Below are 25621 nucleotides of genomic sequence, written 5' to 3'. Positions count from 1 at the left end.
CGAGGGAGAGGAAGACGAGGATCACCGGGAAAAGTGCCGGGAGCAGACTGGAAGCCCCGCTTGGGGGCTGCACTGCCCCCATCGCTTCTCCCAGCGATTCTCCTACCCTTCTCCCTTGGCAGACTACCTATCGAGGGAGAGATCGCTGGGAGAAGTGCCGGGAGCAGCCTGGAAACCCGCTTGGGGGCTGCACTGCCCCCATCGCTTCTCCCAGTGATCCTCCTACCCTTCTCCCTTGGCAGACTGCCTATCGAGGAAGAGGAAGATGAGGATCGCTGGGAGAAGCTCCGTGTTCAGCCTGGAAACCTGCTTGGGGGCTGCACTGCCCCCATCACTTCACCCTGCGATCCACCTCCCCTTCTCCCTCGGCAGACTGCCTATCGAGGGAGAGGAAGACAAGGATCGCCAGGAGAAGCGCTGGGGGCAGTGCAGCTCCCAAGGGAGGCTTCCAGACCATCCCCGCCGCTGCTCCTGGCAATCCTCTTTTTTCTGAGCAAGCCAGGGAGGGAGGGAAGGGTGAGCGAGGGAGGGAGAGAGGGCACCCAGGTCCTCGGATAATATGGAGTATCAGATTAGCGGAAGACGGATAAGCGGAACTCTACTGTATATGTAATGACTAGGTAGTCAAATTATGCCTCATAGCTTTGATTTCCTGGGCAAGGATACAATGAAAGTTGAAAGTTTGAAGAAATTTTAAGGATAGTAATTACTCGTAGTTTAATCAAATTCAAGTTATAGGTCAGAACCATGTGTTCAGTATTTGCTGGAGGGGATTGTCCTGCTCTTTCCTGACACAACTTTTTCAACATCTCATTGTTCTGATTATTGCCATAATTTAGAATCTGAATGTCCATCTCAAATTATTTTCTAAAAATGCCCTGGCTTGATGGGAATAAACACAGATAAGTTATAGAGGGACAACTGTGCAGAGTAAGCTATTTCTCAAGTTCAGAATTTTTCATTTTAATTTCACCCACATATTGAGGAGCTTTGCCTAGTAGCCATAGACATCCTGAATTCCTTGCAAGTTAGTGGGAAAATGTGTGGAGGGACAGCATCTTATTCATCCAGAGTATAAATCTAACTAATACAGTTTTCTACCTCTAAAGCAGAACCATCATTTTTGTCTCTCCTCTGTTAGCCCTCACCAGACTACTGATATGGGGGCTTCTTTAATCAATTTACAATCATAATCAAGTCTGGTATAAGGTTTCAGGGATTCAAGAACATTGGCAGGAAGATTATTAATTTTCCCTGCTTGCAGTACTTTGAAAGGAAGGGCAAGTTACTTTTCTCTTCTGTTATTATTCAAATACCCTTAAATATGAAGATTTTTGCAAGTACCATTTGTATGTTTAAGTGCCCTCTATATGTTCAGTGTTGCTTAATCTCAAGTAAGTGCATAAGAAAAAGTGCATAGGTAAGTGCAGGCAGCTTTTATTGAGAGCTCATTGACAATCGTCTTTATGTGTCTTACTGATTGTTCATTTAGTACATGTCAGGTTGATAATTCCTGAGAAGACTCAGCTGTGGAGGAGTTTTGGTGACACAGAGTTAACCAGATAATTTCAGTGAAAGCTCAGCCCCTCCTAGCTAATTTGAAGTGATGTTGACAACCCCTTTCCCATTCCAGGATCGATGCATATAAAGACTTAGAAACAACTCAAAAGAGTTACTTTTTTTGGGCTACAACATCCAGAATCTCCCACACACCATTGCTGTGGGAGTTATGGATTGAAAAAAATGTATTCCACATTTTAGATTTAGGCACACAGTACTGGAAACAAATGGAGTGGACATTTTCCCAGGTCCTATTTCTTAAAAAATGTTTTGGAGGTATACATCTTATTATGTACATACTGACTGGCAGATCTGATAGGTATGTACAAGACCCTCCCCTCCTATCCATGGTGGATACATTTTAAGACAGACTGCAGTTATCAGAAACTGCAGATAATTTTAAACACCCTTAAAATGAATAGCTTTCAGTCCCAGCATGCCACATAGTTGTACTAGAGGACCTAGAAATTCCTAGATAGTTAGGATACCATAGAATCATACTGGAGAATCCCGTAAATACCTAGAAAGACCATTTTCCCCAAGGCATGGATAAGAAACTGTGGAATTGGGTTCCATAGTTCCAAGGATCTTACTGTATTTTGGACTTGGATATGTTTAATAGTTTGCCAAAAGTGAAATTAGCCTTTGAAGTCTGTTGCAGTAGGGAAGGAAAGTAATTATGTTGGCCTGGGAGAGGAGGATTTTAACAAGTGTGACTGCATTAGTCTTAATGTAAATATGGTTCATGAAATTATTCTCCACCTGGAATAGGTTAGCTTTCACCTGAGGTCAGTTAGTCCATGTAAACAAAGCTTTGTATGACATCCTTAAAGTCAAAACAAAAATGATGTGCAAAACATCATTTATGAAAAGCACATTCATGCAAAAGACTTTAAATGTACCAAGAATATGATGTGGGATTAAATTAGAACTCTACATGCAATAATGAGAGCAGACATTCTGGACTTTTCTGACGTTCTGGTACAGCTGTGCTTACGTTGTATGTTTTATTCAGATCTTAGTCAAAGGTTCTGAATAAAACTTTTCCAAGGCAAAAAGACTGTGCAGATGAACCTCACCTCCTCCAAAAGAAACAAACAGAGGCAACACCACTTCTTTGTGGTCTCTGTGAATGCACACATATGGAGTTTACTGTGCCTGCGCAGGTTCAGAAATCTTCCCAAGCTGTGATATTTCAAGTTTGTGCGTAACCTCACCCACTCCTCCCCAGGGCACAAAAGGCACCCTGGCTCCATGCTCCCCAGTTCCTTTTTTCCCACTGCCACAGCAGCTCTTCCTGGAACTTCGCTCATGAATAATGTTGATGACTCACTTCAAACACTGTATCCAGTGTGTGTTGAAGATACAGGACACCAACGGTCATGCCAAGTGCCTTCTTTGTTTTGGAGAGAGCCATGTGGTCGGCTTGTGCCACCGTAGCCATGCCTTCATGGCTCAGGCCAGGAAGAATAGAGCGTCCTGGCTGAAAGCTCTGCTCTGTCAGCAGGCCTTTGTGCCTTTAACCTTCACAGTGCCTCTGGCTTCAGCACCTTTGGTGCCCCCTTTGAAATTTCTACCACTTCAAAGACATCTCGTGCATTTAAGTAATTGAGACAGACAAGTCTCAGCACTGACGCCCAGCGCTGCCTGACACGGGCCAGGCCTCCCTTGACATTGAAGTCCATGGCCTCGGTATGATTGACTCAGTCGATCACTTTCACATCTCCCTCTTTCATAGTTGAGGATTGCCTTTAAGCGACCCCATGAGGACACTACAGGGGCACAAGTAGAGAAGACAGTGCACTCTCCCTCCCAATACCCCTGACACCAGCAAAGTTGGTAGAGGCAACTTCTGACACAAAAACAAGTCGGCCAAGAGGAGAAAGGTTCAACAGACCCCCCCCCCCCCCCCCGCCCTCCTCTTTCTCCTCCAGAATGAAGCAGACAACCTCGTCTGGGACTTCATGTTGATGCTCCCTGCCCTCCCTGCAACCAGCCCAACCACTCTTGACCATCGCTCGAGACCATAGTAGAACTGCTGTCAGAAGGCAAAGTCCGTGCTCTCATTGGGTCTTGTCCTCTCCCCAAACCTTGAGACCTACCTTGTGGGCCCACCATCACCCACCGACAATGTCAGCTTTCTCCAACCAAATTGTCTGCTTTAGACCTCAAAATAAAACAGACTTCAAGGCCATCACTGATTTGGTATTCAAGATGGTCCAGGCTGAAGCCCCACCAGCAACGTTACAGCCTTTCCTATCCTATCTCCAAGAGGTCATCTAAGTCTCATCAGTTTTTGTCCTATCAGCCAAACCTCAAGAGCCCACTATATTTGCTTTTGTACGATTTCCCCCCCCCCCCATTTTCTTTCATTTGTTTCCTCATGACATTCAATGTATCCATTAGCACTTTGACATTGATCCCTCTTCAACCTCCATAAGACAAATCAGTCAGCTAGGATCCATTCACACTAAACCATTATAGCACTATTATTCCTCATTAGCTGGAGAGTTCAACCCTATAGAAGTTAGAGTCTTTAGTCTTTAGTTGGGCCAGTAGAATACTCTAGCTGATAATTCTAAACATATTTCCCTAAATTTCCTGTCTTAGGGTTTCATAGAATGAATCCATGGCAATTAAAGTAGAATAATAGCACTATGATTGCATGGTGTGAATAGGCCATTGGTGAACTTTTTACAGCCTTTTAGGATCTGTGTATTACAAGCTCAATGAGTGGTGCAGTGGTTTGAGAGTTAGACTAAGACTTTGGGAGACCAGGGATCACGTCCCCACTTAGCCATGGAAACCCACTAGGTGATCTTGAGCAATTCACACTCTACAAGAGGAAGGCAATGGCAAAGCTTTTCTGAACAAATCTTGCCAAGGAAATGCCATGTTAGGCTCACATCAGTGTCACCAAACGTTGGATTTCAAGGTACACAACAAAAACAGGATGAGCATTTAAGTAAGTACTTACTTTTTCCCTGCCTTGATGTTTTTACTGTGTTCATGTCCTGGAGGAATAGACCCATTTCTCAAACTCATTAAAAAAAACCCAGAGAGAAAAGGCTAAAATGCAGGGATTATAGGACCATGTTGTGGGGAACAGGCAGGGATGATAGCACATTTTGATAAAGTCCACAAGTAGCATTTTGCATCAGTTGAGGCTTTTGACTCCTGCTACCACCTATGGACCCAGAAATCCGAATGTGATTGTCTTAGCCAGAATGTAAACCTATCCACAGTAAATAGCAATCATCACCTCAGCACTTTGAGATCTGGATACTATCAACACTTTGTCTTGTCAGGATTCAATATCTGCTTGTTGGCCTTAATCCGACCCATAATGTAATTCAGGCACTCATTCAAGAAACTCAGTGACTACTCCTAGATTTTATCTGAATAGGAAGTTGTACTACAGTAGATGTCATCAACATGGAGCTTGCATGATTGTTTAACATTTCTGTATATTGTCTACAGCTAGACTTTTCCTGAAACTTCTTTAAATAGGATTCCCGGGAAATGTGTGGGTTAATGTCTCTGGCTTAAGCCTTTCCATGTGAAACCCCTAGAACCTATTGATTTTTATATATTGGGTGCACATCACAGGAAACCATGACAACATAGGAGTATTTTATTAGTTTTAAACACCACAGCCCACATTGAAATGCAATAAGCAATAAGTTAGTTTTACATCAGAAAATAGTTTTTACATGGTGGGTGCCCTTGTTGGGATGTATACTTATAATTTCTGTTGAAATCAGCAAGGCTTCTTCCATTGGTAATGGAGATAATTGAAATGTTGCAGAATAGATAGTGAGCACAGTAAATTTAGGAAAGAGTTGAAGAAATACGTTCCTTCTTTAATTTTTTTTTTAACTTGGATCACACAAGTAGAGGCTAACATAACCACATTTCCTCATGAGAAAATTTAGAACATAACAAAGGCTATATATACAATATGTATGTTTGTATGTATATATATATATCCAATTTAGCAAAGAAAGAGAGAAAAAGACCCATATATATTCACCGGGAGAGGAAGGGGGAGGAGGAAAACAGTGGAAAAGGGATGATATATAAGTAGGGGATGAGAACAGTGCTATTAAGATGTCAACAGTAGGTGACAGGAAAAGGGTGCCATCTATCAGAGAGGCCTTAAACTTGTGAAAATTGCAAACATATAATGCTAAAAGCATACGTTTAAATCAATATACTCCCAGCTAGTAGAGACCCATTGAGTTGATGGAACTTATGCAATTCTTAATTAACTACATCTTCATTGATTCATTTGATCTGCTCAAGTTGGGAGTAGCAATTGTATTTAGGCATTAATGTGCATTTTTCTGCTTTGCTTTTATGCAAAAGTGTGCACAGAGCTCTGCTCCAACTTACAAGGAGGAGAGAGTCAATTCTTCCATCTCCTACCAAAAATTTGTCTGAACATTTTAATACACCGGAAAATGGACAATGCTAGGAATGTCAGCTCTCTCCATCTATGATATAGACTCAAATAGTTCAGACTGATAATTTCATTTGGGGACTATTCAGCCCTTTTTGTCCATCTCTTCACAAGCTGCCGTTGTACACAAGAAGCCAACTTTTCTGTTGTGCACCTTGCAAGATTTGAATGTGCTATTTCAATAAATTAAACATCATGTATACTTTGGATATCTGGCAGTACCCTCTTGATGGGAAACAAGCTATTATAATATCTGAGCATATCAGTCTGATTCTTGCTCCCATTCATATTTCAATGAGCTGGAGTAAGTAATGCTTGCAAACGAATACCACTGACAGAATAAAATAAACAAGAGTTTATAAATGAACAGTCCGGTTGCCTCTGTCTTCAATTAGCCTACGTAATGACTTCAGTGTCTTCCCCTCCACCCCAGTTTTGTTTTTGAAACAATGTTCCAGAATTGATTGGGAAATGTAGCAGTCGAAAAACAGTTTTCCTTCTGGGCAGAAATGCAATAGAAGGCACACCACAAACAATGAAAAATGAACCCATTGTTTGAATAATTAAAGAATAGTAAGTGTGCAAAAGTATTTTCCATACTTTTTGAAGCAACCCTTGTTTGCTGTTTCTGGATTTTACATTGCTTAATGCTTATATGATATTGTGTTTGTGTGCTCACAAGTAAAATGTGTCTTTGTGTGTAGCTTGATTAAAACCGCTACTGGACACAGTTATTTACACAGTTATCTAGCTGCTCTTTACAATCAGAAATCTGATTAGCCATACAATCTACAATGTGTATTGCTTTTCCATATCTTTCTTGGTCAACATGCAATCTCCCTTCAGGCATTGATGCTAAATGTATAGATATCTGGCATGTAGCACCCAACCCATGAGGTTGTTGTTGTTGTTTTTTTTTGGGGGGGGGGGGGGTTGGCATTTTTTATGTATACCATACACTCAGATGGGGCTTTTATCTTCTATTCAATTTTAGGAATTGTCTTGCTGAATCAGGACATGGTGGTTGTGTCAGCACCAGTCACCAGCCAGATAAATGTTTCTAGGAACTTGAAAACAAAGCAAGAGTGTGGCCCTTGGCAACTAATGTTTAGAGCAGGGGTCCCCAAACTTTTTAAACAGGGGGCCAGTTCATGATCCTTCAGACCGTTGGAGGGCTGGACTATAGTTGGCCACCAAGCAATATAATAATAATAATAATAATAATAATAATAATAATAATAATAATAATAATAATAATAATAATAATACATCACACAGTCCTAGACACTTGGGAACTGTTCGACTTGTGATTTTGTTATACGAAATCCAGCATATCTATCTTATTTGCTGTTTCATACAATATAATAATAATAATAATAATTAATAAAAACAACAACAACAACAATAATAATAAAAAAGAGGGTTGGAAAAGACCCCTTGGGCCATTGAGTCCAATCCCCTTCTGCCTTTGTGCACCAAAAGCACAAGCAAAGCACCCCTGACAGATGGCCTCCCAGTCTCAATGTCAATAATAATAATATTAATAATAATAATAATAATAATAATAATAATAATAATAATAATAATAATAAAGAGGATTGGAAGAGACCCTTTGGGCCATTGAGTCCAATCCCCTTCTGCCTTTGTGCACCAAAAGCACAAGCAATATAATAATAATAATAATAATAATAATAATTATTATTATTATTATTATTATTATTATTATTATTATTATTAAGGGTTGTAAGAGAAGAAGACGCCCCTTGGGTCATTTAGTCCAACCCCCTTCTGCCCTTGTGCCGTGGGGGCCGGATAAATAGCTTCGATGGGCTGCATCCGGCCCCCGGGCCTTAGTTTGGGGACCCCTGATTTAGAGAAAAGTTTATCTGAACGCTGACAGTGAACAAGCAAAGCTGCCTTGGTCTACTGAACCTAGTATTGTTTACTAGACTAGAGGCAACACACGGAGGTTTCAGGTATCAGAGCTCTTTTGAACTAGAGATGTGTCAGGACCCAGGCTGCAGAGCACCAATAACCATGCGCAGAGACCAGATTCTATCTAATATCTTTATTAAAGAAATATATAAAGTCAATAAAAACAAGTGTAGAATATAGTTCAGAAGCAGACCTTTCAGGAAAGGCCAAATATAGTCCAGGAAAATATTGTCCAATATAAGATATTAGAGTCCAAAGTTATAATCCATTAACCGAAACACACACTTTGCCAAGCAATAGTGTGGGGAGATGACAAGGTCTTTTAGTCCATTGAAGCTTGACAACAAGGCTGGATCATGAGCTTGATTCTTGGCTGGATCAAAGACTTGAAACGTGGCAACTTGAAGCATGAAACAAGGTCCGTGGCAAAACGTGAGACAAGGCAAGACTTGGAACTAGATCCGGGAAGCAGGGAACAAGGAATACGAAGTCCACACACGATCTCTCTCTCAGGCTGATCAATTGACTCCGCAAGGTTCCCCTTGCGGCAAAACCCCTATATAGGGTCTTGTTTTCCCGCCAACAGAACACTTTCCCTGGAGAACAAGAAGCGAAACCCAACTCTGTCCAGATGCATGACTCCTTAGAATTTCCCAAGGGAAGCAGACTTAATCAGCTAGTTGTTTGGCAGCGATTCTGAGACTCCGGTGATTAGCCTCCCTGACTCCTCTATCTCTATTATAATTGTCCTTTCGGGAAAACGGGGGAGAATTCTGCCCAAAGCTTGTTTGGGTAACTTCCTGAGGACAAACATCCTCCAGGTGGAGAGGCTCCGTTTCAAACTGAACCGGTGGAAATCCCATGTTTTCCTCCTCGTCTGCCTCAATAGCACTAGGAACGGGACTACAAGGCCCATGAGACATCACAAGATGTCAGAACATGAAGCTGGGACCTGCCATGTTCACAACATGTATTCAATGTTTCTCTCTATGGAGCAAGCATTTAAGATAGGACTGTGACATGTGTAGCCCGCACATCACCTTATTCTCAACAGTTTTGTTCACGTTTTGCAGACTTGGTGCTGTTGCTTCTCTGATTGAGTCTATTCATCTGGCATGTGATCTTCCTCTTTTCTTACTGCCCTCCACTTTGCCAAGCATTTTCTCCTTTTCTTGTGAGACATGTCTTCTCATGATACAGCCAATGCACAACAGCCTCAGTTTAGTCACAGTGGTTAGGAAATGTTAAGTCCTAATTTGTTCTTTTATTCATACCGATTTATATGTTATAATAACTTACAGGGTTGGCGGCTGAGTAGTTTAGGTAAAGGTTTATGTGTGAAGTTGCTATGCAGGTAAATACCACTCACTTCAATGCTGTAAAACAATCTTTCTAAACCTGCAGATATGTTAGGTGTTGAAGAAGCCTGTCTGAAAGTCAAATTTGCCTGGGCAACAGATGTTACCCTGAACAATTTCAAAAATGTTTCACCATTTGAAGAGAAAACCCAATCATTAGAGATTTTCCTTTCACTTACAAAGGCATGTATCTCTCATCAAGAGTACAGCTGTTCAAGACCCCAGGAGGGTAGGGTTGCTGCATGAAATATGAAATGTTAAACAGTTCTGAAATGTCCGTAACAGTGTGAGATTTGCATGCGTATGAAAGCTATTTAAGCCCCCCTTAAAGATATTTGAAAGCTGCAAATGTGCATCTGGAGCTCTTGTTGAAACAGAATCGGAGCTGGAAGGGCAAATTCCCTAGGGCATCCCTAGACATAACAGGTGCTTATTCATCCTCTTACGAATAACCTTTAGGGATTCCATTACTTCTTGACCAGTTTGTTTGACTGCCCAACTGTCAGGCTTTCCCATTATCGGTTTTGGCTCTTTAGATCTGTGCAGTGACTCTAACTGGCCACTGTATTTCAACAGAGCTGAATGTGTACGGAAGAAAGTGTTCTTGTTTTCTGCAGCATCTTGTGCATTATGCTTCTGACAGTGCACCCAAAATAGCACTTTCCATGCAATAGTATCATGCTTCTGTTACACAGTGATAGTACTTATCATATACAGATTTCTATCAATCACAAAATTACTGCCTATTTATCTTTTCCAGTTTTGTACTAATAAGTCTAATAACTTTCCATTGTTCAGTACTGAGTGAGGGAGAACTTGAATATTAATACAGTGATATGGACCGAGTGAACTATATAGAGAGATACAGAGAGACAGAGAGACAGAGAGAGAGAGAGAGAGAGAGAGATTGTGACTAAAGGGAGGGGAGTATGTCGCATCCAAAACAAGTGCATATGAGATGCCTCAATTGATCATTACACAATTTGTTTGAAATGTACACACTGTGACTTAACAATGGCTATTTTAAAGTGAAGTTATATATAATTATGAGTAGTAGGAAATATGACTTATAAGTTGTTATGGGTAATTAGAGTCACCATATTTGGGCAGAATTGAGCAAAAGAAATTAGAAGTCACAAATCAGCATCTCAAGAAGATAATTTATTTGAAAGTATTAGATTCAAGGTTTCTGATTTCCTTGAGATGCTAATTTTCTGAACAATTTATTTATTTATTTATTTTAATGCCCTTTTCTGGATGTATAAATTATTCCAGGAATTGTTTTAAAGATGTTTTTACTTCGTTCATTAACATAAATCCAGTTTAGAAGTGTTCATTTGCCAAATTCCTACCAAAAATGATCTGCTTTACCAGGGATTTTCACTGTGGGGATTTAGATGTCCAAATCAGTATTTTGTGATGACAGCAATGACCTGCAATTGAAGTTAGATGCTTTGGGTTCATAAACAAGAACCAAAACTTTGCAGGATTATGCAGGTACTGGTAAGAAAACCACTTCTTCAAATAATCATATCTTAAGAAATTGATAGCCAGGATCTATTGAGCTGGTTTTGCTGATTGAACTGCCTTTTATCAGAGATGGGAAGAGTGCTATTCCAGACACCTACTGGTTGCCCTTAAAACCAATACTCGATAATTGTTGTGACTCAGCTGGCACCTCAGAATGACTCTGATGAGTGTGATGGGATTTAGGTTCAAAGTCAGGTTCTAAATGTTCCTGTTGTAGAAGATGAGGAAGAGAGAGTTCATTTTCCCACAGCAAGGAATGAGGTTGTTGATACTGAGACTTACCAGGTGCAAATTGCCTGGGAAAAGGAGGACACTTCTCAGTCTGATAATGAGGCTCAGTGAACTAATGAGCAGTCTGACCTTGACGAGACAGGCGAAACAGGTTTTTTAGATCGAGCTGACTGTTTGGAATTCAGGGTTCGGAGGAGTGCGAGATTAGCAAACAAGAGGGAGGTCAGAGGGCAAAGAAATTCCATTTTCCGTTCTTGTGTTGGGAGTACAATAACTGGCTTGGGAGACAGTGATCAGGCATTCAGACAATGTGGTCAGTCCAGCGGAGTGGATGCTTAGGAGCATCACTTCAATGCTGGTGATCTTTGCTTCTTCCAGCACAATTCATTTGTCCGGCTTTCTTCCCAAAAGATTTGCAGGATTTTTTAGAGGTAACACTGGTGGAATCATTCTAGGAATCAAGTGTGATGTCTATAGACAGTCCATGTTTGGCAGGTGTATAGCAGGGTTAGGAGGACAATAGCTTTATAAACAAGCACCTTGGTATCCCTACAGATGTCCCGATCCTCGAACCCTTCTGCTTCATTTGGAAGAATGCTGCAGTCGCAGAGCTCAGGCAGTGTTGTATTTCAGTGCCAATATTGACCTTTGTGGAGAGGTAACTACCAAGTCAGTGGAAATGGTCAACATTTTCTAATGTTGCACCATTAAGCTGTATTTCTGGCATTGCAGACAGATTGGCTGGTGCCTGTTGGAAGCACACTTTGGTTTTCTTAATGTTCTATGAGAGGCCGAGCTTCTCATATGCTTCTGCAAAGGTGTTTAGAGTGGCTTGTAGGTCTTTTTCTGAATACACACAAACTACATTATCATCAGCATATTGGAGCTCTATAACATATGTTGTTGTGACCTTGGTTTTGACTTTCAATTTGCTGAGGTTAAATAGCTTGCCATCTGTCTGATAGATGATTTTTACTCCGGTGGGAAGCTTCCCATCAACAAGATGAAGAATAACCTATGGAGAAATGAATAATCTATGGAAAAGTTTGGGGGCAGCGTGGAGGGCAGCAAGGAACTTCCATCATGCTGGCACTTACATGCTAATGTCTCTAGTTGCAGTATGTGGATAAAAAGCATGCATATTCATATTTTGAGGGGTTACAACTCCCATTGGCTCTTCTTGCTAGTGCTGCTGGGAAAATACCTGATAGGACACATGTTTCCAATCCCTGATGTAAGGTTATGGGAGATTTGCGATTATAAAAGAAAAATCTTTCTAAGTTTTAGATCTTAATCATGGGTTTGCAATAATCATGGACTGTTTTTTGTAAGTCCTCTGCATTTTATTTTGATATCCTAGCTAAATTTATTCTACTCAGACATGTTTTATTTTATAACTGTATTTTTGTTTTGTGATGACTTGGGTCCAAACAAACAAATGTGGTAGCCATAAGTGTATTTGTATTGTACTATTGGGGTCAGAACTAAATGTTATGCCACAGGCTATCACATTTAAATCACCACTTCATGGGTATTGCTGTAATTTTTTCCATCTTGCATATAAGGAGTTTGTCAAAGCATTAGTTAAGAGATACCTTGGTGGGGTGGGCTTCATATAGATAGTGGCTCCCACTTCATTCTTCCCAAATTCCTTGCTGTAGAGTCAGAACTTTCAAATCTGCCTCTAGGTCCTGTATTTTTCTTTCGCTGACTCCTATGCCTTCATAAATGCAAATCCATATTAATTAGAAATAAGAAAGTTATGGTTACTGTAGTGAAATAGATGCACAAAAGATTTCACCACCACCATATAATTGGACATAAAACATAATTGATTAGCCATAATTTTTTCTTCTTATTATTATTATTATGTTTATTTATATCCCACTTTTTCTTTCCACAAGGAGAGTCAAAGTGGCTGACTATAAATCACACAGTTGTTATACAACATTATTATAATATTGCACATTCTCATGAAAGCTGAAACTGAAATCAGTAAATTTCTACCCACTCTGACTGTGCCCAAAATTGCTACTGACTCCAACTCCACAACTTGTACTCTTAACACCACAGCTCTCCCCAAGATGAACTTCAAAACTCCTCAATTTTAAATGCACTTTTGCAGTTTCTCCAATTTTTGTTGTCTTCTTCCTTATTTATTTTGTCTGGATAAGTTATTTCTATTGTGTATTTGATTGTTAGTCACATTTATAGACGCATATATGGAATATAATATAGTTTAAATAATAGTGAGTAAATCTGTTGCCCTCTTTTCTTTTGTTTAGCATCTTCAGCATACTAAACACCCTTTTTTCTGATTATTTTGAACAGATGATAGCATTTCCGCAGCAAGTACATCTGATGTCCAAGACCGCCTTTCGGCTCTTGAACTGCGAGTGCAGCAGCAAGAAGATGAAATCACTGTGCTGAAAGCAGCTTTGGCTGATGTATTGAGGCGACTTGCCATCTCGGAGGATCATGTTGCGACTGTGAGAAAATCGGCACCAAGTAAAGGTAAGGCCAGTCTCCAACTGTCAGGACCCAGGCTGCAAAGGCACCAATAACCAAACACAGAGGCCAGAATCTATCTAATATCTTTATTGAAGGAATATATAAAGTTAATAAAAGCAAGTATATGAAATAGTCCAAAAGCAGACCTTTCAGGAAAGGTCTAAATTAGTCCAAAAAAGCGATGTCCAATATAAAATATTAAGGTTCAAAGTTGTAATCCAATAACCGAAACACTCACTTTGCCAGGCAAAGTGAGGGGAGATGACAAGGTCCTTTAGTCCATAAACTTGAGCAAGGCTAGGAAATAACTTGATACTTGAAACAAGGCTTAAAACGTGGAACAAGGTAACAAGGAACAAGAACAAGGTCCGTGGAAAAACTTGGTAAAATCCGTGATACAAGGCAATGTTTAGTCCTGGGAAACAAGCAAGGTCCGTAGGTAAACAAAGGCAGAAACAGGAGCGAAGGCTGGAAAGCAGGGCAAGGCTTGAGCAGGAGCGAGGCTTGAAACGGAGCGCGCTGTCCAGACACAACTCGCTCCGGAGGTTGACGAATTGACTCCGCGAAGTTACTTCGCGGGTAAATCACCTATATAGAGTCTAACTTTCCCGCCGAAGCAGTTCTCTGGGAACCAGAAACGAAAGCTAATCTTTGAGACCAGATGTTTGACTCCTTAAGGATTCTCACGAAAAAGCAGACTTAATTGGCTGAATTCTTGGCTGCTATCCTCGCACTCCTGCGCGAAGCAGCTTCCAAACCTCTCTGTTGTTTACAAAACTCATGGCGGGAGAACACAGGGGAAGTGGGCTCCGGATTTGTTTGACATACTTCTGGGTCACAACTCTCTTGCAGGTGCAAGGTTCCCAGATCTGCCTGGGAAAGATCTGGCTGGGAAGATTCCAGTTCAGACTGGGAAGGTAAAAAACCCAAGTTTTCTTCATCATCAGGCATTACAGTGTCATAAGCAGGACTACAAGGCCCATGAGTCATCACACTATCCCCCTCCTCAGGGCCCCTCCCAAACTGGGACTCTCTCCCCGAAGCGCGAGGCCGCGGTTTGGTGGGATAGGTCTGATGAAAGCGACGGGTTAGATCAGGAGCGTGAACTGTGGAGGCGTCTTCCCAAGAGCGCTCCTCAGGGCCAAAACCCACCCAGTCAATGAGATATTGCAGGCGGCGGCGGTGAAAGCGAGAATCTAAAATGTCCTCAACCTCGAACTCCTCCTCCCCATTCATCAAAACAGGAGGGGGAGCCGGTTGGTCTGTATCAGGACGCACACCATCCGCCGGAAGGAGCAGGGAACGGTGAAACACTGGGTGGATGCGCATTGAACGCGGAAGTTCGAGTTTGAAAGTCACGGGGTTTAATTGCGCCACCACTGGATAAGGGCCAATGAAACGGGCATCTAACTTCCGGCAAGGGCGGTGGGAGGGCAGAAAGCGAGTGGACAGGAAAACCCGATCTCCTACCTTGATTTCGGGGCCCGGCTGGCGATGTTTGTCAGCGTGGCGTTTATAGTCCTCCTTGGCTTGGTCCAGTTGCTGGAGCAAAAGTTGTTGTACCGCTGTGAGTTCCTGCAGCCAATCCTCTGCTGCGGGAACTTCTGAAGTTTCAATGACAGGGGGAAAGAAACGTGGGTGGAAGCCGTAGTTTGCAAAGAACGGCGTTTCTTTTGTAGAAGCTTGAACTCCATTGTTATAAGCAAACTCTGACAGTGGTAACAGAGAAGCCCAATTGTCCTGTTGGTAGTTTACATAACAGCGAAGATACTGCTCCAAGGTGGCATTGGTGCGCTCCGTTTGCCCATCTGTTTGAGGATGATGAGCTGAAGATAAGCGAGAGTCTATGCCCAATAGTTTTTGTAGTGCCTTCCAAAAACGAGAGGTGAATTGAGATCCACGGTCTGTGACTAAACTCTTGGGCAATCCATGTAGTCTGAAAACATGTTGAAGGAATAGATCTGCAGTCTCTTTGGCCGTGGGGAGACCTTCACAGGGTATGAAATGGGCTAACTTGGTGAAAAGGTCCACCACCACTAGGATCGTGGTGAATCCACAGGAAGGTGGTAGGTCAGTGATGAAATCCGCAGAAATTATTTCCCATGGGCGAGATGGGGTAGGAAGGGGATGTAGAAGCCCTGAGGGCTTCTCTCTTCTTATCTTGGAGCGCTGGCATACTGGGCAGGTGTTGACATATTTTTCCACATCTTTGCGGATCTTGGGCCACCAAAAATCCCTTAGGATCAGATGCATGGTTTTAAATAGTCCGAAATGCCCTGCTGGTTTGCAGTCATGACACAGACGAAGCGCTTTTTCCCTGCCCGGTCCGGGTGGGATATAAACATGATTTCTATAGCAAAGCAGTCCATCTTTAAGCGAAAAGGGAAAATGCAGACCTTGACGAAGTTGGTCCTGCGCCCAGGCATCTGCTTGCTGACTAGCCCTGATTTCTTGAGCACAGATGGGTCCTGGAGTAGAGGAAGTTGAACCAATGGGAGTGGATTTGGTGTTCCCCACTGTGAGCGTGGCAAAGTTCTCGGGTTGTAGTAGTTGGGATTCAAAGGTCTCCTTGCGTCCTGCAGCGTATTCCGGTTTACGTGACAGGGCGTCTGCTTGCTTGGTTTGGGCTGGGGTCACATAATAGATCTGGAAGTTGAAACGTTCAAAGAATAAAGCCCAACGTTGCTGCCTCTGATTCAGTTTGCGGGCAGTTCTTAGATGTTCTAGATTTCGATGATCAGTGTGGACTTCAATGGGAAATTTGGCCCCTTCTAGCCAATGTCTCCAAGTTTCAAAGGCTGCCTTTATGGCCAGTAGTTCCTTTTCCCAAATGGTGTAATTTCTCTCTGGTGTGGTTAGTTGACGGGAGTAAAAGGCACAGGGATGAAGGTGGTCTCCCACCGGTTGTAAGAGTACAGCCCCAATTGCCACATCCGAGGCGTCCGCTTGCACAACAAAAGGGGTTCCAGGATCTGGGTGCTGTAGAATTGGCTGGGACGTGAATAATTTCTTTAGTTGCTGGAACCCTTTCTCTGCTTGATCAGTCCAGCGGAAGGGCTGTTTTCCACGGATGCAGCTAGTGATTGGGTCAGACCAGCGGGCAAAAGCTGGAATGAACTTGCGGTAATAGTTCGCGAACCCCAAGAAACGCTGCACCTCTTTCTTGTTAGTTGGCGCCCGCCATTCCAATACTGCTGAAACCTTGGCTGGATCCATGGAGAGCCCTAGAGGCGAGATACGGTAACCAAGGAAATCTACCTCTTGTAGATCGAAAGCGCATTTTTCCAACTTGGCATAAAGTCCATGATCTCGCAAACGTTGTAACACCATTTTGACGTGGTTCTCATGTTCTGATTGTGATCTAGAAAACACCAAAAAATCGTCCAGGTAGATTATCAAGAACCGATCTAGATAGTCCTGAAAAATATCATTGACAAAATGCTGGAACGTTGCGGGGGCTCCGCATAATCCATAATTCATAACTCGGGACTCGAATAATCCGAATTTAGTCTGAAAGGCAGTCTTCCACTCGTCCCCTTCTCTGATGCGAACTAGATTATAAGCCCCTCGAAGATCCAGCTTGGTGTAGACCTTGGCTCCTCGAAGTCGGTCCAGTAGATCCGAGATTAAGGGCAGGGGATAACTGTTCCGCTTGGTGATATTGTTCAATGCTCTGTAGTCCACCACCAAGCGTAATTCCCCTGACTTCTTCTTCACAAACATCACTGGGGAGGCGGCTGGGGATTGAGAGGGTCTGATGAATCCCTTGCGAAGGTTTGTCTCTATGAATTCCCTGAGAGCTTCTTGCTCCGGTTCAGTCAGGGAGTATAGGTGCCCTCGCGGGATCGGGGCCCCCTCCACCAAGTCAATGGCACAGTCATAAGGTCTATGTGGGGGTAATTTCTCGGCTTCTTTTTCATTGAATACATCCCAATACTCGGAGTACTTCTTGGGCAGGGTGATGATGGGCTCGGTCTCTGTGGCATGGCAGACCTTGGCTACGAGGCAATGGTTTTGGCAGTACTTTGAAGCAAACTGTAGTTCTCTGTTGGACCAGGAGATGCTTGGGTCGTGGAGAGTCAGCCACGGGATTCCCAAAATCACAGGGAAATGGGGAACCTCGGTAACAAAGAAAGAAATCTCTTCCATATGTTCCCTTATCCACATCCTGGTGGGTTCTGACCACTGGCTTACGGGCCCCGTCTTGAGGGGGCGGCCGTCTATGGCTTGCACCACACGGGCATTCTTGAAGTCATGATATTGTAATCCCAGAGAGTCGGCATACTCTCTGTCAATGAAGTTGTTGGTGGCTCCGGAGTCTATCATGGCGTGGATCATGACGGGTCCCCTTTTTGCTGACCATAAGGTGACCACTAGAAGGAACAGGACCCCGGTTGGCGGCTCTTGAATGGGTTTTCTGACCGGGTTGGCGAGCCTCTCTACGCCCGGTCGTTGGCTTCCCCCGCCGGCTGTGTGCCAGCCGCCTCAGACGCCTTCGTCTCCGTGGAGGACGCCGCCGCAAGACGGGCGGCGGGCTTCCCTTTGGCTGGACACTCTCTGGCGAAGTGGCCCCCATTTCCGCAATACCAGCAGAGATTTAAGCGTTGGCGACGGGCCTTCTCGGCGGCATCTAACCTGGGTCGCACGTTGCCCAACTGCATCGGCACCTCCTCGCTCCCTCTGGGGTATGGGGTTGGTGGTGGGGGTCTCCACACTGGACGCGGCTGGACGCTGGCGGGAGCGGGGGGTTTTGCCCCAGCTCTACCGCTCTGACCACGTACCCATTGTTTCCTGTTGGCAATCAAGACTTCAGCCCGTAAACATTGGTCAATGAGTGCTTCGAGGGACTGGGGAGGGTCCACCTTGGAGATTTCTTCCAGCATTTCAATGTTGAGACCCTCCCGAAATTGTCCCCTGAGGGCTACATCGTTCCAGCCGGTGCTGTGGGCCAGCACTCGGAACTCAGCTATGTACTGAGACATGGGTCTGTCTCCTTGAAAGAGGCGCCGGAGTTTATGGCCGGCTGCCTCCAAATTGTCCTCGATTCCCCAGGTCTCCTTAAGGTGATCCAAGAAGCGTTGCGCTGTTCTTAGGTGGGAAGAGGCTTGATCGAATAGGGCCGTCGCCCAGCTGGCCGCTGGTCCGTCTAGAAGGCTGTAAACCCACGCCACCTTGATGTCTTCTTGGGGAAACTCGGCGGCACGGGCCTCTAGGTAAGCCTGGCACTGGCGGCGGAAAACTTGGACCTTGGAAGCTTCTCCAGAAAACTTAGTTGGCAACGCCATGGCCGGGAGGCGGACTCCGCGCTCCCTCAATCCTTTTATTTCTCCATCCTGCGCGTTGAGTCTGTCACGGATGCGATCCACTTCATCTTTGCTGATGGTGTAGCTGAGCGGCTGCCCAGCCGGCGCGGCTCCGGTCGACATTCTGGCCTTGGTTAATTGGTGCTTATGGGTGGCGGAGTCAAACTGTCAGGACCCAGGCTGCAAAGGCACCAATAACCAAACACAGAGGCCAGAATCTATCTAATATCTTTATTGAAGGAATATATAAAGTTAATAAAAGCAAGTATATGAAATAGTCCAAAAGCAGACCTTTCAGGAAAGGTCTAAATTAGTCCAAAAAAGCGATGTCCAATATAAAATATTAAGGTTCAAAGTTGTAATCCAATAACCGAAACACTCACTTTGCCAGGCAAAGTGAGGGGAGATGACAAGGTCCTTTAGTCCATAAACTTGAGCAAGGCTAGGAAATAACTTGATACTTGAAACAAGGCTTAAAACGTGGAACAAGGTAACAAGGAACAAGAACAAGGTCCGTGGAAAAACTTGGTAAAATCCGTGATACAAGGCAATGTTTAGTCCTGGGAAACAAGCAAGGTCCGTAGGTAAACAAAGGCAGAAACAGGAGCGAAGGCTGGAAAGCAGGGCAAGGCTTGAGCAGGAGCGAGGCTTGAAACGGAGCGCGCTGTCCAGACACAACTCGCTCCGGAGGTTGACGAATTGACTCCGCGAAGTTACTTCGCGGGTAAATCACCTATATAGAGTCTAACTTTCCCGCCGAAGCAGTTCTCTGGGAACCAGAAACGAAAGCTAATCTTTGAGACCAGATGTTTGACTCCTTAAGGATTCTCACGAAAAAGCAGACTTAATTGGCTGAATTCTTGGCTGCTATCCTCGCACTCCTGCGCGAAGCAGCTTCCAAACCTCTCTGTTGTTTACAAAACTCATGGCGGGAGAACACAGGGGAAGTGGGCTCCGGATTTGTTTGACATACTTCTGGGTCACAACTCTCTTGCAGGTGCAAGGTTCCCAGATCTGCCTGGGAAAGATCTGGCTGGGAAGATTCCAGTTCAGACTGGGAAGGTAAAAAACCCAAGTTTTCTTCATCATCAGGCATTACAGTGTCATAAGCAGGACTACAAGGCCCATGAGTCATCACACCAACGTGCATATTTTTTAGTTCACCCATGCAAACTTTACATTTTGATTAATGATATTTTAAAGATAGTACAGCAGTTTCAGCATACATGAAGACCACCAGCGTCACATAGGAAAGATGAATGTCTCTCCCACGAACTAGACAGTCTAAATGCATGGCCAAGAATGGGGCTCAGAATCTTCTGTAATGTGCTTTGATTCCATGGGAAATTGCGTACTATTTGACTACATAACTTACCTCCCCAAAATGTAGCACTGGACATGAGTTTGAAGACTTTTAAAAGAGAACTGAAGAAAAAAATGGAGGAGAAAGTTACCAAAGGCCGGTGAAAGGGGAAAAGGGAAGAATAGGCCACTTGTATGATGTCTGTACGATTTCCTATACATATAGGAAACAGGGATAATAATAACAACAACCACCACCACTACTACTACTACTACTACTACTACTACTACTTTATTTTTATACCCGCCTCCATCTCCCTGAGGGGACTCGGGTGGCTTACATGGGGAACCAAGACTTATTTATTTATTTCGTGTCAATAGCATTGTACAACAAATACATTTCAAATAATGGAAATTAAAAAAAATCACAAGCAACTAAATAGTTTTGGACCAAAAGCGGGCAACAGCAACCGCATTGTCTGTAGCTTTAAACAACTCCTCCTCCGTACATGAGGCAGGGCATTGTGGGCAAGCATACATATGCTGAGTTTTTTGTTCAGCTCCACAGTCACACAAGGTGGAGGATTCCTCCAGGTAGTGCCACCTTGCCAAGTTGTCTTTTGATCTCCCCACTCCACTTCTGAGTCTGTTCAGGGACTTCCAAGTTGCCCATTCTTGGTTTGCCCCTGGAGGAAGACCCTCTTGGGGGGCCATCCAGTTAGAATTGCTAGGTTTAGCTACCCAGGGGGACACCCTTGCTGCTGCTGGAGGAACATCAAGAGGAGTGGTGGTTCTCATGAAGCCCTTCCTTGATTTGAGTCTGGTGGGAGGAGGGTGATAGCCATGCAGTGGGTGGCTTTCACAATGTTCGACCTTTTTTCTCTCACCGTTAGCAGCAACTTCCCGTCGCACGTCAGGAGGGGCAATGCCAGCTAACTTGTAGAGTTTATCAACAGGTGTAGGTTTAAGGCATCCCGTGATGATTCTGCATGTTTCATTCAGTGCTATGTCCACCTGCTTTGCATGGGCAGACTTGTGCCAAACAGGACAGGTGTCAGACCCAAGGCAGCGGGGCACCAAGAACCATACACGGAGGCCAATCTCTATCTAATATCTTTATTAAGTAAATATATAAAAGCAATAAAAACAAGTGAAGAATATAGTTCAGAGGCAGACCTTTCAAATAAGGTCAAATATAGTCCAAAAATGTATTGTCCAATAAATGATATTAGAGTTCAAAGTTTTAATCCAATAACCGAAACACACACTATTGCCAAGCAATAGTGTGTGTTTCGGTTATTGGATTAAAACTTTGAACTCTAAGCAAGCAATAGTGTGGGGAAATGCCAGAGTCTTAGGAGTCCAAGGTAGCTTGACAACAAGGCTGGATACAATCTTGATTCTTTAACAAGGTCCGTGACTAGGAACAAGGCAAACAGTGATTCTTGGAACAAGATCCGTGGTTAAAACAAGGCAAGGCAAATCTTGAATATTTGATCCGGGAAGCAAGGAACTGGGGTTGCGAAGTCCACACACGATCTTACTCCTGAAGCTGCTCTGTTGACTCCGCAAAGATTCTCCCGTGTCAGGCACCTATATTGGGGTCTCGTTTTCCCGCCAACAACCTCTTTCCCTAGAGAACGGGAAGTGAAACCCAACTTTGTCCAGATGCAAGACTCCTTAGAATTTCCCAAGGGAAGCAGGTCTAATCAGCCTGTTGTTTGGCTGCAATCCGTAAACTCCTGCGATTCTGTTCCCTCACTCCTCTGTCTGCAGAATAGGACTGTCTCCTAGGGAACGGGGGCGAGGAATGCCCAAGGTCTGTTTTACTGAGTTCTTGGGTACAAACATCAACATCCGGCAGGTGAAAAGATTCCGGCTCTTGTTGAACCGGCGAAAACCCCATGTTTTCGTCTTCATCTGCCACGATGGCACTAGGAACAGGACTACAAGGCCCATGAGGCATCACAACAGGCATACTCTGCAGTTGAGAAAGACAAGGCCAGGGCTGATGTTCTTATTACTTGTGGGTCTGCTCCCCGTGCGCTGCCAGTCAGTTTCCGCAGGATGTTATTGCATGCAGCTACTTTGTGCTTGGTGTTCATGCAGTGTTTCCTATATGTTAGTGTTCGGTCTAAGGTGACACCAAGGTATTTAGGATGGAAACAGTGTTCGAGCTCTTGGCCTTCCCAAGTAACTTTCAGTTTCCTGTTGGCTTCCCGGTTACGTAGGTGGAAAGCACACACTTGTGTCTTGGCAGGGTTAGGCTTCAGGTGGTTCTCTTTGTAGTAGCTGGAGAGATCTTTCAAGGCATTGGTGAGTTGCTTTTCAACTGTTTCAAAATCTTTTGCTTGTGTTGTAAGGCCAAGGTCATCAGCATATATAAAGCTCTTTGTGAGTGGTTGTGGCTGATCGTTCGTGAAGATATTAAATAAGGTTGGTGCAAGAACGCTGCCTTGAGGTAAACCATTCTTTTGCCTCCTCCATCTGCTTTTCTAGCCCTGAAACTCCACATAGAAGCTGCGGTTTTCTAAGAGGGTCTGGACAGTTTTTGTAAAGTCAAAGTCCCGGGTGATATGGTAGACTTTATGCAGCATTTTTCTATGTTGCACCGTGTCATAGGCTGCCGTAAGGTCCACAAAACTGTTCCCGTAATGCAGCCTGACTGAAACAAATATACAAGGTATAAAATAAAATACATAAAAACAGGAAATTAAAAACAGTTAAAACCACAGAGCAAAACATCATAAAATACATCTATGAACATCAGAACGAGAAGTGGTTAAGTAAGTTGAAAGGGAGAGGGCAGGGATTATGCAGAACGCAGGACAATAGCACCAGGGATGGGAATAAAGTGCTGGAAGCTGGACAGTAAACAATTCGGGCTGGGCAGAGATAAATTACAAGCTGAGCTATTGTTCAAAAGCACATTGAAACATCTATGTCTTCAAGTCTTTGTGGAATGTGGACAGGGTGGGGCTAGTCTGATTTTCCTGAGGAGAGAGTTCTAGAATCTGGGGGCCACCACAGAGGAGGCCCTCTCTCTTGTCCACACCAACCATGCTTGTGACGGAGGCGGAAGCGAGAGAAGGGCCTCACCGGCACCGGTTCATAGAGAGAGATATAGTCACAAAGATCATTAGTTCATGAAATGACCTTTTAAAAACCTACAAATTTATATATAAAGATAAACAAATTTGTCATAACATTAGATTTCATATACCAGGGTGTATTTCATCATGTCTGTGCACAAGGTTTTATAAAGTTAATTGATATCCATTACATTGTATCACTTTCCTGAAGGGTACCTGTTACAATAAAGCCAAGATTCCTTCTGGGTTTGTTGCAAAAGATACTGTCTTTTAGAAAATAGTAACAAATTTGCAGTTATGTCTTCACACCTGTAAAAGCAGTAAGTAACTTTTAATGGAAAATGTTGAACACCATCAAGAAACCTTTAGAACACAGAGAAGTGCTAGCACCTTATTTGCTGCTAGTTTGGGTCATGCATCCAATTAATAAGAAATTGAAGAAATACCACCCAGCCCAAAAATCCAGTGCATAGTCAGGTAGAGTGCAAACTCTTATCACTGCCATGCTGTTAGATAGTGTAAGAATATGCCTCCAATGTAGAGAAATTGCTGTTCAAATTATAGTCAGAATGTGAACGAAACCTACACCCTCCCTCCAAAGAAGAGAAATGTAGGTCATTTTTGTATAATTGCGGATAATGTGCAAATTGCAACTATAGCATTAGACAACTCCTGTAGACATACTTCTATTCGAAATATGGGCACCTGGGTTGGGGTCAATGTGAGTAATTTTTTTCAGTCCAATAATAAGTAAGCATTTAAAAGTGTTTAAACTTTGACAGAGTTTGAATACAGAGAGTAATCAACCTATTGTAATGAAGACATTGTCTTTTTTGCTTGGTGCAGAATGCTAAATAAAATAGGTATGTATCCTACATTCAGACAAAAAATATTGGGATACCTTTTCTGTATATTAATTAATGTTTGCATATTTCGTTTTCTGTATCCTAAAATATGGATCATCTGTCTTATTAACACACAAGAACACGGCCAATAAACATAAAATATAAAAAGGAATCACTAAAGTCATTAGACATACTGCAGAAATTCAACCATTTATACAATGTGCTGCTTATATGACTGTGCTACTTCCCAATACACATGGAAGGTAGTTTATCCCCAAATGTCACCCTCTCTGCGTATTTGGTGGTGGACATTTTACATGTCATATCAATTTTCTGTGAGATATTTGTTTCATGCATGAACAGCTTATTGTTACTGACTTGTGGTACTCTAAAGTGGGCATTTTCTTTGTAAATATACTTCTGAATAGACTGTTTCTTGTTGCAACTGTATTTTAGCTTAACTGAACTAGTGTGATGGCTAGCAGTGGTAACAGGAAAGGAAATAGCATTTACTAGAGTTCCAGTAAAGAGAGCTTTTCAGAATGAGCATTTTCTAGGGAAGACAGTACTTTGAAAAGTAAAACTGTGGGTGTATGAGGAAAGGCAACTGCTCTCTTTTGGGTTCTCACCCAACCTAGTTTCTCTATTCCGAGCTTTCAAATATATTTAGAACTCAGTGGCCTAAATTTTATTTCTAGTCCTGGTGAAAGTAGACTCATTGAAGCATTGGCTGAATGGTGAACCAGCATTTAACATTAATCCTGCTGATTCAGTGCATCTATTCTACTTGGGACTATCATTTACAGTTAGGCTTATGTGGTGTTACTATGAGACTCAGATCTATTACTCCAATTCATTTTAGTCAAAAGACAAACTCTTGATTTTAAACTGGTGCTTGTAAAGGACTATGTTAGGGCAAACAAATTGATACTTAATCCTGATAACATGGAAGTGTTCCTGGTCAATCAAAAGGCAGAAAGGGAAAAGCAATTCAGCCTATGTTGAATGTGGTTACATTCCCCCGGAAGAGGCAGGTTCACAGCTTTCTGTACTCCTGGATTCAACCCTGGTCTTTTCTGTGACCAGATGCATTTATACAGTTAAGGCTTGTGAGCCAGCTTTGACATTTGACATTTCTTGAGCTGTCATATCTGGCCACAATGACACATATTATATCTCACTTGGATAATTGGGGCTGCCTTTGAAACATATTCAGAAATTTAAATTAGTTCAAGGAGCTGTAGTCAGATTGTTAACTGGGCCTGGCTACAGAGAGTACAGATTTCCCATGTTGCAGTAGATCCTCTGGTTTTGGATTATTCAACGAGCTGATTGTGACCTGTAGTCTTATATAACTATCTGAAAGACCATCTTCTCTATATTCCAAAGGCACTAGATCCTGTTTGATCTTGGAAGCAAACAGGAACCGTCCTGGCTTGGATAGGAGACCACCAATAAATACCAGACACTGTAGGCTATATTTTCAAGGAAG

General features: G+C 43.1%; 1 protein-coding gene across 6 annotated transcripts in view; it reads left to right on the top strand.

The window, feature by feature from the left end:
* Positions 1 to 25621, top strand: part of eml4 (EMAP like 4) — a 233205-nt gene that overhangs the window by 108262 nt on the left and 99322 nt on the right. For all 6 annotated transcript variants that reach the window (XM_062971588.1, XM_062971579.1, XM_062971567.1 and 3 more), the window contains exon 2: positions 13408 to 13590. In XM_062971588.1, coding sequence (XP_062827658.1) covers positions 13408 to 13590 — 183 coding nt within the window. The remainder of the gene's footprint in view (positions 1 to 13407; positions 13591 to 25621) is intronic.

The sequence above is a fragment of the Anolis carolinensis genome, chromosome 1, assembly GCF_035594765.1.
Source record: "Anolis carolinensis isolate JA03-04 chromosome 1, rAnoCar3.1.pri, whole genome shotgun sequence".
In the NCBI taxonomy this organism is placed as follows: Eukaryota; Metazoa; Chordata; class Lepidosauria; order Squamata; family Dactyloidae; genus Anolis; species Anolis carolinensis.
This window is presented reverse-complemented; position numbering and strand designations above follow the sequence as displayed.